Genomic DNA, 18,887 nt, shown 5'->3' with positions numbered 1-18,887 from the left:
CTAAATCAGCATAAAAGTTACTTTTAATTTGCATTCATCATACCATCCTTTCTAAAGCTTTAGCCATATCCAGGATGCTTGCACCATACTGAAAAGAAAAAGGATCACATTTTATAAATATCATTCTATTTATCAAGTGTAAAATTGCACACAAAATACACAACTCACTTTCCAACATCAACATATTTGTGTCTTCCTTTGAATAAAATAATTCTTTGCTTAAAATCTAGTTTCACTTAAAACTTTACCAAGCTATCTGAACATTTTAAGTTGATTAACAATTAAAATTAAATTGCCATTAAAATTGCAGCACTGGGAAAAAATACATCATATTGGTCCAAAATTTACAAGATGGATAGGTTGCGGTGGAGAGTGAAAATGATTACAAGTGCAGCACATCTTCATGTGATGTTTGCGAGTTACACCCCTCAACTTTATAAAAGAAACCTGCAAATGGAATCTCATTGAGTGACTGCTCATGTACTCGTAGAGACCAAACATGCCCCAGCAGAGAGCACAGTAATAAGAGTACAGTGACAGTAGGTAGAGGAGGGCTGGAGCACCTCAATGCAGAAATGAAAGGAAGGACGGATATCTCATCCACGTGGCAGTAATGAACCAACCAAATCACAGACCCTAATCCAACAGGTGAGATCTGTCACATGTCAAGGATTGTCTACATGTAATGTTCAATTCTGTTTCCAGCAGCAGTGCCACCCATTACTTCAAATACCCTCAACCACAGGTGTAGTGTTGCTAACAATGCCACCAATGGCAGGGTGATTGACATCGCATTGTGCTTTTGGGTGAGTCTCAGTTCAGTTTACTGCACTATGATGGATGCATCAGCATGCATTTTTCAGTGCTATTTGGGACCCAGCATCAGGTGTTAATACTATGGCATGCTATCAGGTTCCACTACTGTTCCTGCCTCATATGCATAGCCGTTATCTTGACCAGCCAGTTATACATCACAGAAGCATTAGAGACTGAGGAGGTATCATATCTGCAGAGGTTCTCTGATGCCATATTTCAACAGGACAATGCTCGACTACATGTGGTAAGAAACATCCTACAGTTTCTGGACTAGCACCACGTTCAACTTCTTTCCTGGCCCGCACATTCACCAGATTTGTTCCCATTAAGCACATCTGGGACATGGTTGTATTTAACGTGCCAAAGACCACCAGTGGTTGCCATGGTTAAACTTTGGGCTGACATAGAGACGGTGTGCCATTCCACAAACCCACATCCAGCTTCTTTCCCTGTCAGAGCGTGTACAAGTGATTATGTTCATGCATAGTGGTACACCATATACTGGTTTGTTGTGTGTTCTGCAAGTGTGACTAAGTTGTACCTCTAATCATGTATGCCAAGTATCATAAGTACTCTGCCATATTACAAAGATCTCACATCATTCTTAGTGTTGCACTTTAAATGGCCAGCAGTGTAATACGTGAGGAAAAGGTAAAGAGTGCGATTTAAATAGTATATGAAAAGGCAAGCTTAAAAAGACCTACATTTGTATTCAGTCCAACTTTATACAATGAATGCTGTTAGAGAAAATTATGATTACCTCATTTTGAATATGAGGATTGGCACCCTTCTTCAAAAACAATTCTGCTAACACCTCATGGCCATTGAGTGCAGCCATCTGCAGAGTTAAAGAGAAAATGAAAAAAACACTCATCTCTCCGTACCATAGGTACCTTCCTTTCCATAAAACTGAGCCCATCCTGAGAAGGCCACAACTAATGCAAGACAGGACACCTATAACAGAAGATGGTCGCACAGCAGACCAGTTTACAGAAGATGAACACATACAGTACATTAGATAGACAGAACTTTATTTATCCCACGTGGGGGGTATGTGGGGATTTGTTTATTTACAGAAGTTCATTAAATTAATAAAGTCATAAGTATTACAAGACACCAATATTCTAAAAAAATGAACTTCTGACTAAAGATAAAAAGAGTAGTCACTATCAGACCAAAACAATATAGAGGTTTACTGTCGTTGCTATAATGGAGTCCTGTAGTGTTTCTGGACACATGTAGGAGATGCGAATCTAGAAATTCAATGTATAAGCGGTTTTAACTGAGTGCTAACAGATAATTACAACTGTAATGTAATAACAGTTATGGAGAAGGTCTTGGTACAGTTCAGAGTGGCAAAACTTTCCATTTGGTACATGATTCAAGTAGTAAGAGATGCAGATGGCACCCCTTTAATTATAGAGGTATTGCCACGGTGTTCTGGCCCTCTAACTCACCAGCTCCTTACATTCATGCATTCAACCCTTTAGGTGCCCCTTTAGCTCTTAAGCAGGACACAGCTAGCTGTACTCTGCTAAAAAGGTGACAGACTCCTAAAGGGGTAAAGCCACTGTTATACTAGTGATTTCATGGACACCAGAAGCTTGGCATGGTATCCTTGGCCCAAATGGTGGCCACCACCCGACCTGGAAGTGAGCTCCAGAGAGACCAAACACAACCACAGGAAGAGTCATGGGTTTGGATATAAAATACTATTGAACGGGAGGAGAGTTTGACAAGAGAAAGAGTGTACCATAGTGTGTCTGACATGGGCAATCTGTGTAACACAGAGTGGCTGTGCAGTTAAGCTCAATGGAGCAGTGAGGATATTACTGTATGTCTGTAATGTTTTGTTACCCCTTGTGCTCATTGTTTTAGTTAATACTAGGGGGCTTCGCCCCCGCCAGCACTACGTGCCATTGTGAAGAGGGGCTGAACACACCAAAAGGAAACGTGGTCAGTCCTCTGAAACCCCTCTTAAATGGTGATAAATTGGGAAAAAAGTAAGTTTTTTTTTAACTCTTCTTTGCTCGATCAGCTGCTGGCTTGCTCCCGTGCCACATGATCTGCACTTTGTGCAGAGCTTCGAACATTTAAAAGCCTGTACTGCACCTGAATATTCGATCTCTTTCGCTGTTCCGTTATTTAACCTAGTAATATTTTCAGTTTTTTTGCTCTAATGTGACTTTTACTCTCATTTTTTGAGACTTTAGAATTTTCCTACTTCCAATATCTCTAACCTGCTATGCATGTGTATCACGGGACTTCCTTCCAAAGGCTGTTAGTATGACATGACTTGTCTGTCTCGCAGGAAGTGAAAGTGTCTCTCTGTCTCTCTTCAAAAGATTACTTCTTGTCGCAGGAAAAAAGTCTTGTATCGTTGTAAGATTTTTTTTATAACGGAGAGATAATACTTGGCATTCTTAAAACTGACTCTGGGCTTGCTACAGTCAGTGCCCCCAATGTTCACACAGTAAGTGAAATAACCAGAACACATTTCTATATAGAAACACAAATGACACAGTAAAACACAATATAGACATTCCATGTACTGTCTGGAATTGAAACCCAAGTTCCTTTAAACTTATGTTGAAAACGTAACGTATTGTTTCTGATATAGAGACAGTCATTTTTAATGAACTATAAATACTGATTTTCTTATAATGGACTGAGAAAACTGTAAATCTTACCTAGACTCAAGATTAAATCCATAAATGGAATATATTTAGTTATCTAGTCACATCCTTATACTTTACCTCTGGATACTTTTATCATACTTAACACTGTTTGCCTGTCAAGCAATGACTGTTAACACATGAAGCTCATTTCAGACAGTTATTTGTTCTTCATAAAACCGGCAATCCAGACATCACTTAACTGTTTCATTCTACAAACAGAAGAGCTTCTTATGGCTCCCGCAGTATGAAACCCTTAGTTTAGTGCTATTAGTCAACCTATGTTGCATGCAAACCACCTGAGTGCTATGACACCAGAAAGAGATAGCATTTCTAAAACATTTACTTTTTACAGTGCCTTTCTATAACAAACACCATTCTCTATACAATACATACGCATTCTTTTAATTGGCGCTCAGGTAAATTAAGTGACTTGCTGTTGGTCTGACAGTAGACTTGAACCCACTGCTTGTGACTGAGAGCTCAATTCTGTGTCACTACACTGCACTGTTTGCTGTCCATTGACAACCCAAAAAATGGCATTCCATCTCCAGCACTAACCCCTCTCACTGTAAATGATAAGGAGGATCTTCTTGTGAAGCAAAAGTAAAAAGTCGTGATGCACATCCATTTACCAGGATGACACTCTACCAATAAAAACACATAGTAAAATAAATAAACAAAAGCACTCATCCACCATATTACTTAATGTATACTTGTGTCCTTTTAGGAAACACAGATTAATGGCCTTGACTCAGACACTTAAGATTATGGACAGTTTTAAGGTCAACAATATGGCTAGTCAGTGTCTTGAATGTAGTTGGCGCTGATCCTGTCATTGATTCTGGGTGTGGAGGTGTTGTTTAAATTTCAGTTTTGCAGCTCACTCAATAGCAGAGAAACAAAAGGAAGCTATTTGTGCTCTATTTTGTGGCCAAAACCCTCTCTAACAGTTTGAGATGGACTGCCATCCCATCCTGCTTTGTGTCCAGTGCTTCAGACTCATTGTGAACTTCAGTGACTCGATATGAAAGCTATACTGTATGAAATGGGTTACAGTACAATTATAGCAAAAAAAAGTACTTTCTTTTAGAGATTGTAACAGAATGCTGCACAGAGCATTGTGTTCTGACGTAATTATTAATACTATGTGAATAACTGAGAATGAGAATGATAGACTGATGGTTTTATCGTCACTCTTAAAAAATCAGTTATCCACAACCTTTTTTAATTTATTCTTGTGTCTCTCCAGGATACAAGTATACATTACACTAGGAGTTTAAAACTGTGAAATCTGCCATGTAATGAGTCCTACCATTTATTAAATAATAAAAGCGCACTACAAATATCTTTTAAAGTCATGTAAAGGTAGGAGAGGCAGTGAAAGTAAGACATCCATCCAGCAGGGGTGATGGCAGGCAGGAACATTACAAAGGATGGCAGAGTGGGATGGCTGTCTATCAAACATCATGCTAGGGGATAACATGAGCATCCTTTATGCTACTTGTGAAGCCCACCTGGTTGGCGTGCAGGATAGACTAACACTGCAGGAGCACCTGGAGACGCCCGAGGGATTTCTACACATCAGGTCTCATGGTTTGTGAGCAGTAATTTTGCTATTGGTTTCCTTGGGTTAATTACAATGTATTTTGTTCACTACTACTCCTTAATTAAAATATTATTTTTCGTAATTTGTTCTTGACATCTTGGTTTGGGGGGTGGATGGTGGGGAGGCACCCCCTACAAGCCACATCGGGGGAGAAAAGAGATAGAAAATCTTTACAAATCTTTAATTTAGCCTTATTGTGTGTCAACTACAAATGTCCTAGGAGAATTTAATATGTAAAAGAAATAAAAATGAAAGTTCAAACAGCTATAAAACTAATGTAGTGATTTCTGTCTTCCTGATGATGCCAAAAAAAAACATTTGTCACGCGTCAATCATTAAGCATAAAAATGGATGACTCAAATTTTCATTTTATTTGGAAGTGATTGATGGTAGAACATGTTTTGTTTTTCATATTCTTACCATTAACGGAGATTTCCCATCCTTATCCAACACATTGACGTCAGCTCCTGTTTCAATTAGGAGGGATGCAACATCTGCATTTCCGGACATGGCAGAAACTCTCATCAGTGGGGTCCATTGAGAAATATTATCCTTAACATCGATCTGAGAGGTAGAAAGTTTTCAGCGGATTTAGAAAACCCAATTACAACAGGAGTATCAAATCAATACTTTAAAAAATTAATGCAAGAACAGGGTTTTATGATTGTAGAAATAAAAAATGTATCTTACAAATTTTCATCTATAAGATTGTGTTACCACTGAGCTGCAATAGAGTCAGGGGAAGAGAAAAATTATAGCTAATCATTAGGAACTACACCTCATGACTTTTAACTGCATTGTGCTGGTTTCAGAATGTTATATTATTAGACATGTATCACGTTATTTTACTTAGATGTGACTGGTCAGACTGGCTAAGCACTTTACCTCACAGCCTTCATTTATTAGGAATTGGATAACATTTAAGTGACCTCCATCAGCGGCATAGTGCATGGCTGTTGATCCAGTATTGTCACAAATTTCCAAGTCCGCTCCAGAATTCCGGAGATATATAATAATATTGAGGTGGCCACAAAAACATGCAAGCATCAAACTGGTAAGTGACAAAAAAGATGGGAAATTTAACCATGGAGTAATGTTACACATTAAAATGTAAGAATACAAAGTGTACCACAATAAAATTTTGACATCAAAAATGTATTACACTGATCAGTAAAGATTTTGCTTCCTGAACACTCATGGATGCATCTTATGGATGCCAGCCTGATGATCACAAAAATCACCTTTAAATTTTCTTATAACTAGGGGGCTTTGCCCCCTGCTCGCTAACCCCCGGGCCTGTGCTACGCACTAGCCTCTTTGTGGTTCTGCCGCTTGCATATGGGGATGCGGATGTACAATTTAAACAGATTGTTATTTTCATGGGAATTGTTACATATGTATAATAGAACTAACTATTTTACATTACAGCGAGTATTTAACCATATTAAAAAATAGTAAAACGTAATAATTTCAAAGTAAATTATGTTTCATGTTGCATTAGAGTTATTCGTTGATTTCGTTCTGTTTGGCTTTGAAATAAGACGCAAATACTTTTTAAACTTACACTTTTACTGCAAAACTTAATTAAAAACAATTTTTTAAATTCAATTTCTTCAATATCGCATTGAATTTTGATTCTGTGTTTGGACTTTCATACTGATATAACTGCCCTTGATTGAATTTCGTTTCATTCTCTATTAAATAAAATGACTTTGTCAAATGTTTGGCTTTGAGATTTCTTGTCCCCTTGAAAAAATCTCTTGAAAAAAGTCTCATCTCGTCCCAGGATTTTTTTATATAATAGAGAGATATGTTTAATTGCCACTAATTTAGCAATTTTCTCTCATATGATAAGTATACATATAAAGTACAACAACTACAACTGAAACATCTTTGGTGATCCAAAAGTAGCAGCACTGCTTCCACGAATGCAGCTTGGATATACCAAGTACTGCAGTTTTAGTTATGATTGGATCACTCATGATAAAGAGTCTCATTACATTAAAAATGATTTTTGGTTCCATATAAACGACTTGCCGACCCAACAAAGGTATTTTTGCTCCCTTGTCATACAAAACATAGACTAATGAAAATGTTTGTGAAAGCAATGAACAAAAAGATGAAGAATTTCAATATATGAGACAGATGTTTGGTCCACACATGTCATCATTCAAAGATCTGCTAGTGGGGTCAGGCATTTAAGGGTATTATTGGGAACTACAATGCAAACAACTGGTTGTCAGCATGCTTCAAACATACAAAACCATGAAGTGCAACATGTCTTTAAGGATTTACTTCCTTCATCCACATTTGAACTTCTTCCCTACTACTTGGTGAAGTCAGTGATGAACATAGTGGAAGCTTTTGGTTTCAACAGGACATTGCAACAAAGTAGAATCCATCAGAGCTTACTGCTTACTGTTGGGCACTAAAACAAGAGGCATCAGAAGCTGAGCTGAGTACAAGTGAAAATCAGCAACAAAACATTTTGAGCTCAGTCAGAACTAATACAATGTGCCAACATCATTAAGCGATTAAACACACTAAATTCAATAAAAAATCATTTCATGTTTCTCCACATTCCTACATGATATAGTCCATCTATATTGTATTTGTGCTCAGCTTGATGTCGTATATCTAGATCACCAAAAACTTTTCAGGAAGCAAATCTTTTGACAAAAATTGTTGTCCTGTGTTCTGTCTATATGTAATTACTGAGCAACCCATTTTTTTCTAGAACAGGTTTTTAATATCCTTTTCATAGACTACCCTACAAGCAAAGTACAAAACCAGCTGTTTCTTAGATCATTTTTATTAATTCAATTAAAGGCATAATTCATTCATTTTTAAACTTCCTTAATCCAATTCAGGGCCACAAGGTGCCAGAGTCTACCAAAGAAACATAAGATACAAGGCGGAACTGAACACAGGACATGGCGCAAATGCATCAGAGGGCTTGATCTCTCACACACTTCCACAAGTTCAATTTGGAATCCCCAATGAACCTAACAAGCATATGTTTGAGATGTGGAAAGAAAATCAAAGCAACAGGAAAAAAAACTCCATGCAGACATGAGAGGACATGAAAACCGTACATACATAATGACTGGCCACAGCCCAGCAGGCAACAGCTCTACAGAAACTATAGTCCTAATAAAGATGAAATGCATTGTTTTGTTTTGCAAAATGTTCCAATGGAAGGAACATTAAAGCTAAGTTATTTTTTGATCTGCTTAACCCCTTTCCGCACCACCCTGCTAGAATTTAATGCCAACCATGGACATGGAGCAAACCTTAACATGGCCCTGAACTCCTGCAGGACCAATTAAGAGTCACATAATGAGTTGAAAGCGGAAGAGAAACAATAATCCCATATTTACAGAAACCACAGAGATTACAAGATTATAAGAAACAGGTCTTTTCTTGTGTTTTAGTGAAATTATTTTAGTAGATGTTTTAAAGTGTACATAAAATTTAAAAGCAGTAAAGTTTCCAGTCCTATTTCTCAAAAGGATTTCTTGTAGTTCATACCTGGTTTTTCCACTGAGATTCTTCAAGTTAATATCTGCTCCATGGTCCACCAAAATGTGCACCAGCCTAAAAAATGATATACAAGTATTGAGATTTACTTTATTTGTTACTTCTTATGGAAATAAAAATAACAACCTCATCTTCATGTAAGACAGCTGTTTGTATTCAATACCTGGTGTAGCCTTTCTGTGCTGCCAGCATGAGTGGACTAAACCCCAGCTTGTCGAGACTATCAACATTAGGTTTTCTGTTCAACACAGACAGAAACATAATGAATTAAAATCATTGAGATGCAGCATCCACAACCTTGGCATACACATAATGTTACTTTATATTTTCAAGCAGTCTGATTAAAAACAACAACAAAAATAAGCACTGGTTTGCCATAATCAACTTTGTGCATTAATTAAAATTCCAACAATGGATGATCATGTTGTAGAATGGCAGCGCCCATAAAAAAAAACAAATAGTGATGCTGTAAAATGTTAAAATGAACTCCCCTAAGTTAACTGACAGCACCACTACACATCCCTTATAGTGAAAAATCCAAAGTACCATTAACAAAAGTGGAAGGGAAAATATATTTGAAATGTACATATTTAAAATAACTTGTATTATAACACAACGAAGTGCACTGCATGTCTTTCCATGGCCAAGCATTAATTGTGCCAAAACAAAATGATATCAAATGACTAATCATTGTCAAGAAGATGGTCAAGGGTGGGGGTCAACAATATGAATATAAAGTCTTGACACCGTGCAATCCCTACGTGCTAGGAGATACACAATCTATAGTTAGTCAATATTATAACAATCACTGAGACCCGATACTCACAGAGACATCATGTAGCATGAGCAACTGGAGCCCTTAAGTTCATAAGGTTTATTTATTTTTTTACACACAGCACAATTTAAATTACCTGAGCCACAGGGTTCCCAATGCTCCCCATAAGGAATGCCTTCAGAGATGTTTCTGTCAATTAAGTATCAAAAACAATCAATACGTTCTCTCATCAGCTGGCTGCAACACTGCCCTATCCTACTGTGCACTACGTTATTTGCAAAAAGACAAGTTCCTGATAAGGTTGGACTACCAGCACCTTTAGTACACGGGCCAGTGGTGGAGCCACTACAGGCTTTGTTTACTGCTGGTGAGCCCATATAGCCTACTGCTGCTATAGAGGATGTGCAGCCTGCCTAATGAAGTCAATGAAATCATTTATGGCCATTTTTTCCTTTCACCATCAACATCTGTCTAATGTTTGGCAAACTGGAGATGAAGAGGAGAAAATAGTAATATAATATTTAACTATTTCATAGAGTCAGAATAACAAAGATATTGAAAACTCAAGCTTGATAATCACATGAATGCTGACAAATGTTTACCCATATTTGGTATTGTGATAAAGGCACTATATAGCGCCCGACCCAGCACAGACTGACGCAGAGGCACGTGTAAAAATCACACTGGCTTTTATTTTTTCTTCAGCCGTGGGGCACATCTTACCCATGTCCCACAGGACCAACACAGTCCCAAAGCACTTTAGTTCACAATACCACAACTCTCCACCTTGCACCACCACTCCTCCTAGGCAACCTCGTCCTCTTCCTCCCGATTCTGGCCCTTTAGTGGTGGAGGCTGGCCCGTTTTATAGCCCACCCGGAAGTGTGGGGCTGATGATTTGTCCAGCCGGGTTTTTGAGTCTAGGCAGCACCCCCTAGCGGCCACCCCAGCTCCCAACCAGGCTGTGGAGGACTCCATGTCCCATGGAGCCACGTGGGAGACTGGGAAATCAACATCGGCCAGGGAGGCTGCCACCAAGCGTCCCAGGGGAGGTATTGAGCTGTCCATGGTGGCTCCCCCGGGACATTAATTTTGCCACAGACAGTCATCCACAGCATAGGTAGATTTAAAGGAGAGAGGCTGGGGTGACTAGACCCACACTAATGGACGCACAATGTGACTAAGATACCATTATGGACATGCAGTGTGCCCAATTAATAATGTGAGCTGAAAAACAACCAAGGGCCATTTATAAATGGTGCGTATGCACAAAAATGTTGCATACTCCTATTTCCACACCACTTTGAGATATATAAAAACTAAACTTAGCATAAAGCAATGCACATTTTCATGGTAGCCTCACAACATGCATATGCAAGTTTCTCTTCGGTATTGCAAACTCACAGTACCCAGCATCAAAGCAGTGCTACTGTTTATGAGTGGTTTCCCTTTCTTTCAGATCTGCAACAATGATTTATCAAATATATCGAAATTAATTGATTCGCAAAAGACAAGCAGCCCTTTTTTAAGGATAGCGAGTCACCTCAAAGAGTCATGTAAAGAGCAAAGAATCTATCCGTTGTGTTGCTTGGCGCCAATGCTACACTGTAAAGTACCTTCAGAGAATGAATTTGCATATGTAAATAGAAAGCATTTCCATTCTATTAATGTGCTGCTCTATAGTCCATAGAAAGTGTGCATCATTGTGCTACCATGTAGTGTGCTGCATAATGAGGCACACAATCGTGGCTTTTCCGTCCCAGAAGAGATGTGGTATGATGAACCGGACCTTGTCCCAACAAATGATCAGCTAAATCAGACAGCATTACAACTTTGTTTGAATGTAATTAGTGGAATGTTAAAACAGGTTATCAGATGCAGGTCAGTATCACATAGTGTAGTTCTTATATTCCTTAGTTCATTGGCCACATCTCTAAAAGCAACCACTATTGCATTTCGTGACTCCAGAGCAGCGTCCATCAGCACACAGCCAGATGGTTGCCCAGCGGTTTCTGTGGCAGAGGTGTGTGCGCAGCCAGTACCCAAATTTGTGCAGGGCTCAGCAGCACCATCACCACCTGGAGTTGCATCCTTGGCACGAGGATAAGCTTTTGTAATATTGTCTGAAACAGAATAAACAGAAAAGGCTGCAACTTGCCTTTTAATGTTGACTTTGATATCTGACCTCTTCTTTTTTATTTCAGGCACTGTGCTTATACCACTGCTTAAGCCAACAAATAGTATGTTTTGTCTTGCTTCCACTTCACATTTGCTGAAATGTTTCTTTTTTGCACATGCTTTAGCCATTGTCTTTTTACAAAACACTGAATGAAAGGGGCTATTTATACTGATTTACATATTCAAATATGCAAAATTCAGGGAGAACTCAGGGTGGGGCTGTAGGTGATTATTAAATTCATCCTGCCCTAAGCAACACTCTCTTGTTTGTCACCTATCCTTAAAAGAGGGCAAAACCATTATTCAGGGTGGCCCCTAGGAGTCCATGGACCTATGAGATTGCTAGACCCATCTTATATGTCTTATATATCTTATATGTTTAATCTGCCCAAACCAATATTCCCTAGTCATTTTCCATAGATTATATGAATTTAATTCAATTGAATACTCAACGTCCGCCATGTGTTCAAAATGATTAATGCGGGTATTGTCTTAATTTATGTGCGGAACTCTAGTGTGACTACTCAGTAAAAGGCATATTCTGTTAATGTTAGTTAATTTGCCTGAAGTATCCATAGTGGCACTGACTTCTTGTTATGAGCCATCTCTTCAGTGAAATACGTAAATGATTAAGGTGCAAGTGCCATTGCCATTTGTTTAATTTCAATTCTTTTGACATAAATGCCTTATTAAAATAGTCCTCAGGTTCTTTCAAGTTGTGTATTTTTTTATACAGTATGTTCCTCTTTTACACATTGTGATGGACAACACGCATGGGCGGGCATCCCAGCTGGGAAGGAGTATGGTTCCTTAAACGGACGAGAGGCCAGCCCTATGCCACCACAAGAAACAGGGTGAAAATTATCCTATCTCACCCAGAAGACAGGAAGAAGATGCCATTGCCAATTGGGTACACTGACATCCCAGCTGGGTTGGACTCAGGAACAATACCCGGCCAGGATGACAATATAATGGAAGGATGGGTGAGAAATTCAGGCAGGAGTATGGGTTCCTCTAAAACAATAAGAGACAGCTTCTCTGGGCAATGTTACCTCTATGGATACCTGCAAGGCACTCTGAATATTGCAGTTCCCTAGAACAGCACTGTCAGGTTCCGTGGGGGCCACCATGAGGTGCTGCAGGGATTCCTCATCCCTGCTTTATGGGGCTTCTATTTGACCACGCCCCTACCACCGTAAGTACTCCCAGGTCCAAGATAAAAGAAGCCAGTCAACCTCATCCAGGTGAGCCAGAGTCAGGTGGAAGTGGACAAAGTTCACCTGGGAGGTGAAGAGGAGGAAAAGGGAACAAGACAGCTTGGTAGGATTTGTGTTTATTGCCTGTCTGGGGCCTCTGTGGAAGGTATTTGTGTAAAGAAACCGGTTTTATTTGATCTGGACTTATGTCTGTGTGGTTGTGTCTGGGGTTGGGTGATCTCTGGCACCCTCTACTGCCCACAATGTCCATCAGCCACTCTTATCTGCAAACAGATCCTGAGAAGTCAGTGTGAGAGCTATTGAAGTGTCGGCAAAGTCACATGTGTGTCTGCAGCTTATGCACAAAGAATAGTTAAGTGATCTAAAGCAGGGGTGCCCACACTTTTTCGGCTTGCGAGCTACTTTTAAAATGACCAGGTCGAAATGATCTACCTACATTAAAAATGCTATATATATATACAGTATATACTGTATAGACTGAGTATACTTTATACAGAAAATGTATGTTGTCGTACCTTGCATAACTGAATAACCTTTATGGCACAATTACAATTCAATACATTTATGGTCTCTACATTATTTATAATCTTCATGTGGGAAATGGCTGACTCGCATAAATAAGTAGAGCCGAAAAATGCAGTCAAGGAGCTTTTGAATTCAGCCAAGTGAAAAATGACGGCTGTCTGATTAACTGCGATTTTATTTATTTATTTATTTATTAATTTTATTGTAATCATTCCATACAAATCAATCAATTTTTACAAAAAGTAGGATTGAGAACAAGTCGACCCCCATCCCTGAGAGAGAGAGCATGGCCAATGGAGTAAAACTTAAGGCTTGTAAACATACCTAAATTGATTAGTTTGATAAGCCAATAGAGATGAATGGAGAAGAAAAAGAAATGCAGAAATAATTGCTTCCTCTGTGCTTTAAGAGCTTATTCTAAAATATTACTGATTAGATCCTGCCATGTTTTGAAAAAATCTGTACAGATCCCCAAACTGATTATTTGATTTTTTCCAATTTCAGATAGTATAACACATCGGTTTCCCACTGACTTAAAAGAGGAGAGTTAGGATTCTTCCAGTTTCGCAAAATAAGTCTGCGTACCAATAGTGTAGTGAATGCAATCACAGTTTGTTTGTCCTTCTCCACTTTAAACCCATCTGGAAAAACCCCAAACATAGCTGTTAATGGGTTAGGAGGGATTGTGAGTCCAAGGCTGTCTGAAAGGTAATTAAAAATGTTGGTCCAGAATGATGTTAATTTGGTGCAGGATTAAAACATGTGACCCAGTGAGGCTGGGACCTGATTGCAGCGTTCCCAGGTTGGGTCTTGCCCTGGAAACATTTTGGAGAGTTTTAGGTGAGACAGATGTGCTCGATATATAATTTGGAGTTGAATAATTATATGCTTTGCGCATATGAAGCTCGAGTGAATTCTCTGCATTGCTATTTTCCACTCCTTATCTGATATATTGATTAAGAGATCTTTTTCCCAGTGTCCTCTTGGATCTTTGAAAGGGAGGGACTGTGAAATAATTTTATATATTGCAGAGATGGTGTCTGAATCCATGAAATTGAGCAATATTTTTTCCAGCATGGATGAGGGTGCAAGATAAGGAAAATCGGGCAGGTTCTATCAAACTGCGATTTTAGTTCCCTCTCCTTTCTCTTTCTCAGATCACTTTTCGGAAGGAAGTCAGCTTCATAGCCTTTCCACATTTCCCTTCTTTGGAATAGCAATGATAGATTGACAGATCAGACAAACGCACTTCGATTGTGACATTGTGAGAAAAAAAATCCTCTTCCAATTCCACATCCAGCCCATATCCTCCCCAAATAAATTTTTGTTTTAAATCCCTTCTTTAGTCGATATAAACTGGAAGGCTAACTAGATCACAGCCGGAGTTTTACAGTAGCTTGCACGTTTGATCGTGCGTGCAGGATGACCAGTGTGTTAGAAGAAAAGAGATCTCAGACTGGCCTCCCTGTATGTTTGCAAGTGGCAAATGCTATAGGGAGGATATATGATAGACTAACGTTTAAAAAAAATTTTTTTTGAATGCAATGCGCTCTACCTGCACTACCTTTGCAATCTACTGGTCGATCGCGATCGACGCATTGGGCACCCCGATCTAAACAAATCTCCACGACGTGTCTCACACACACACACACCTAGAAAAGAATAATAACAGTGAAATGTCTCTTTAATGAAGTAAATAAAAATATTTAAAATGTTCCAACTTTCAGAAAAGTTGACCCAATTGCCAAATGCACCTGAATGTTAAATCATACATATATTTTCCAAATTGTTTTAAAAATAACAATAACAAGTAAACTGAGTAACAATAAGTAGCAAACAAACTAGAAAAGCAAAGTTTTCTGCAATTTAAATATCATTAGTGGTACCTGAGAACCTGTACGCCATTTCAAAGTTTAAAATGTTTATGTAAATGCTGTTACTTTATATTGTAACTTGGTATGATAAATAATTTATAATATTCGACTAGGGATATGATATAAATAAGTAGCAGTACAGTGGTGGCTCTAAAAAAATGCAATTATCTTATATGTTTAATCTCCCTAGTCATTTTCCATAGATTATATGAATTTAATTCAATTGAATACTAGCCAACATTTGTGCCTATCAATGCCTGATCTAATATTGAAGCCTGCACAGCTAATAAGTTATATCTTTAACACATCTATTCATCCGTCCCTTGTGAACCCTATGATTAAATGCTCCCTAAGCTCACAATGTGTTAAACCATTCTGATGATGTAATGGGCCTCAGATTAAACTTAATTTAATGAATGCTATAATACTTTATATGTTATATGTTATAATACTTTATAACATACATATTTACATACTGAAGAATTACACGTAACAACATCGTTTTTGGTCACACTCAGTCCTCTATACACTCACTTGGTTCATAAACACACACACTTCTTTCTTAGGAGTACACATGCATATTGTATTTGGCTCAACCAAAAATAATTTAAAACGATGTAGGTTTTAAGTACCAAGAGAGAGCATTTACATTTCAGATTCTTAAGGTATCTTTCATTTTCTGTTAGGGCCATTACAAAGTGTTAATGATGTCAAAACACAAACGCTACAGTGGCTACTGCAGTTTGTCTTTTTAGCATATTGTTCTCATTCCACCAAATTTATATGGGTGTGCAAATGAAAGGTGCAGATAATGCACTATGCATGGGGACCATGATCAGTTGGAGGTTCACAGACTTCCGCAATTCAGGAGTGCCACTGGATACCAATTGGATTATGTGTTTTTGTTGCTTGGTTTGAATTAAATTTAACCGTAGTGTATGTAACAGGGCGTATTGTGTAACATCACTGAAGTAAAATGTAAACCAAGTATCTCCTCAACAGAGCAGAGCTTCTGAGGTCCACAGCTTGATTCTATTGGGATTATAGCTGTTTAATGAATGTTCCAGTATGGCTAGGGGCAGCAATGCTGTGCACGGTATTTCATCAGAAGAATTTCTATACATGTGACCTAATGATTTATTGGATTGACTTTGTTATATGTTTTATCCTTTCTTAATTACCCATTTTTTGGCAGAACAGTAAAGTCCAAAATATATATTGTAAATAAAAGTAATATTTACTATGTAAATTATGTCTTATGTGTGAATGAGCTGGTGCTACAGCTTTAGAGGTCGAGTGGACTTTTGTGAGGCTGTTCTGCAAGATTTGCATTGATTTACTGTGCTAATGAAGCTTTGCAAGTGTAATAAATTTGAGGAAACAATTGAAGCCCACCTTTGAAGGCAAAGCCATTTATTTTCATGTCCTTAAGAAGCTAAAGCCTACTCTACATCAGCTGTATGGTAGGAATACCTAAACCCCACCGCCCCCGAAAAAACCACCTCTAAACAACCCCGCCCAACTTTCAGGATGCAAGTCCATCACAGGACAACTAAGTTGGTCAACCACATTGATTCATGGTGAATCAGGATCAGAATCACTTTTATTCACCAGTACTTAATGTATAGGAATTTAACTTGGTAGCTTTGGATCTGCTTATAATAGAAAACAACATCACATACAAATAGCACAAGTTTAACAACATACATTATAAACCGTTTTGGAAAAGTGCAATTGCCAGTTAGCATTCACTACTCTTTTTTTACAAGTTATTCTTACCCTGTTTGCAAAATATGAAGAACTTCATTTTCATTATTCACATTTACAGCCTTGTGAAGTTCCTCTCCAATCATTGGTCCACCAACAATTCAATGTTTTGCTTGAATCTAAATTGAAGTAAATGCTAAAAAAAAGCATAAAGTCATATTTTTTATGGGTTAAAAGCAGGGGCTCACCCAAACAGTTGTATATCTCAGTTGAGACTGTTGTTAAAAGAAAACTTGGTAGCATAATTGACCAAAGTGGGGGTTTCTAAAGTACAGTCCCTTCATTTGAAAGTCTTACCAAATGTCTTAAAGAATTCACCATGTCAGACATTTCTCTGTCAGATCTGTTTGGTTTGCTTGTTACTCCTTATTTGTGTAGTATGTCTTTAAATGTTCTGGAATTCCTTGTCTCTTGTGGGTGGAGCCGCCCCAGCATCACAGCTGCTGGATGATGCTTGGCTGTTCCTCTGCCTTCATATTGAGGTCAAAAAGGGGTACCCAACCCTGCATCACTGAGAGTTGACTGTCAGACATCTGTGAGTGTTGTTTTCTTTTGATATTTTCTGATTTGAGATTTTTTCAATTCTGTCATTGGATTTTGCTTGTGGGCTTTGTATTGAGACTTGTCTCCCCTTTATGGTTAATTTCATGTCAAATCATCACACTTTTGGACCTCATCGCCACAGATTTTAATGAAATTCGACATGCTGATTTGAGTAACCCATGGAACTGAAAATGCACTTATGATTTGGAATGATTTGGAATCTCCCTAAAAATAAATTGAACAGAAATTGGTCAATTTTTTTTACTAAAGATAGCTTATAATGTCCTGAACATCTCCAGAAACTCTGGTCTTTGGTTTTTGAGTTGTTGCTGAGTTATCATTACTTATAGGTGGCATCACTTGGTTTCATGTCACAATACCCCCCTATAAGTTCAAACTTTGTTAGCTTAAATCTTCCTTAATATTGATCCAAGACACATGCAATTTCAGTTTCACGGGTTTCTCATTTGACCAAATCAGCAGCATTTTCATTAAAATCTGTGACAATGAGGTCCAAAAGTGTGATGATTTGATATAAAATTATCCTTATGTCCTTTCCCTATTTCAGTACTTTTTGTGTTTCTTTTGCTTTTTGAAAATAAATTCTCCAGTATATAAAGATACTTTGTTTTAGGGCGTGTCTTGGCAATTCTGGGGTTTATCCTCTACTTTGTAAGGCATTTTTAACATTGTTATGTGTGAGTTACTGTCTTGCACCCCAGAGAAGACGCTGAGTCCACAGGCTTCAGAAAAACCAACTTTATACCAATCAAAACAGACACAGTCAGGGTCTTTATTCAAACGGGAGCTGCCTCTTTAATACACACAGACATAGCAAACAAACAGTAAAGAGGCCAGGTTAGTGGTTGGGTTAGAATGTTGCCCAATGATAGGCTGACTGGCACGTTAATCAGCGAGGCTGTGATACTGCATTTGCCTCTGCGACAGACAAGCAATCCCTGCCTGCATTGACAAGAGTTTAAGCGCACAGCACAGCTGGGGAGCTTCAGGTTCTTGAAACCTTCACAATATATTTTTGAGAATTTAAAGTTTTTTTGAACTTTTAAAGCTAACTTGCCATTTTGGGCTTGGGCAGGTCAAAGCCTGCATGTAGTAGTTGTAGTAGTAGGGGCTGGGCACCTGGGGTAAGGCCAATAAAAGTCTTGTAATGTTTTGTAAAGTCTTGTAAAGTTTTGTAAAGTCTTTGTAAAGTTTTGTAAAGCTTTTCTAAATCTTTGTAAAGTTTTAAAGCTTGTAAAGATTTTTGGACCCCTTTTACCACGTCTGTTACCCCCAATCACAACACCTGCAAAAGCCACAAGGATAACAGTGAGGCACTAATTAAAAAACTCTGTTCTTTGGCACTCC

General features: G+C 38.3%; 1 protein-coding gene across 1 annotated transcript; it reads right to left on the bottom strand.

Moving 5' to 3' along the window:
* Positions 1 to 37: 37 nt before the first annotated feature.
* LOC120542163 (fibronectin type 3 and ankyrin repeat domains protein 1-like) lies at positions 38 to 17,062 on the bottom strand. The gene is made up of 7 exons (XM_039774444.1): positions 16,989 to 17,062; positions 8,804 to 8,878; positions 8,632 to 8,697; positions 5,986 to 6,151; positions 5,521 to 5,664; positions 1,577 to 1,654; positions 38 to 88 (listed from the first exon to the last, which is right to left on the bottom strand). The coding sequence occupies exons 1-7, from the start codon at positions 17,060 to 17,062 to the stop codon at positions 38 to 40; spliced, it is 654 nt and encodes a 217-aa protein (XP_039630378.1).
* Between the last annotated feature and the right edge of the window lie 1,825 nt (positions 17,063 to 18,887).

Source organism: Polypterus senegalus, chromosome 1 (assembly GCF_016835505.1).
Source record: "Polypterus senegalus isolate Bchr_013 chromosome 1, ASM1683550v1, whole genome shotgun sequence".
Classification (NCBI taxonomy): Eukaryota; Metazoa; Chordata; class Cladistia; order Polypteriformes; family Polypteridae; genus Polypterus; species Polypterus senegalus.
The sequence above is the reverse complement of the archived record's forward strand: the minus strand, read 5'-3'. Positions and strand labels throughout refer to the sequence as shown.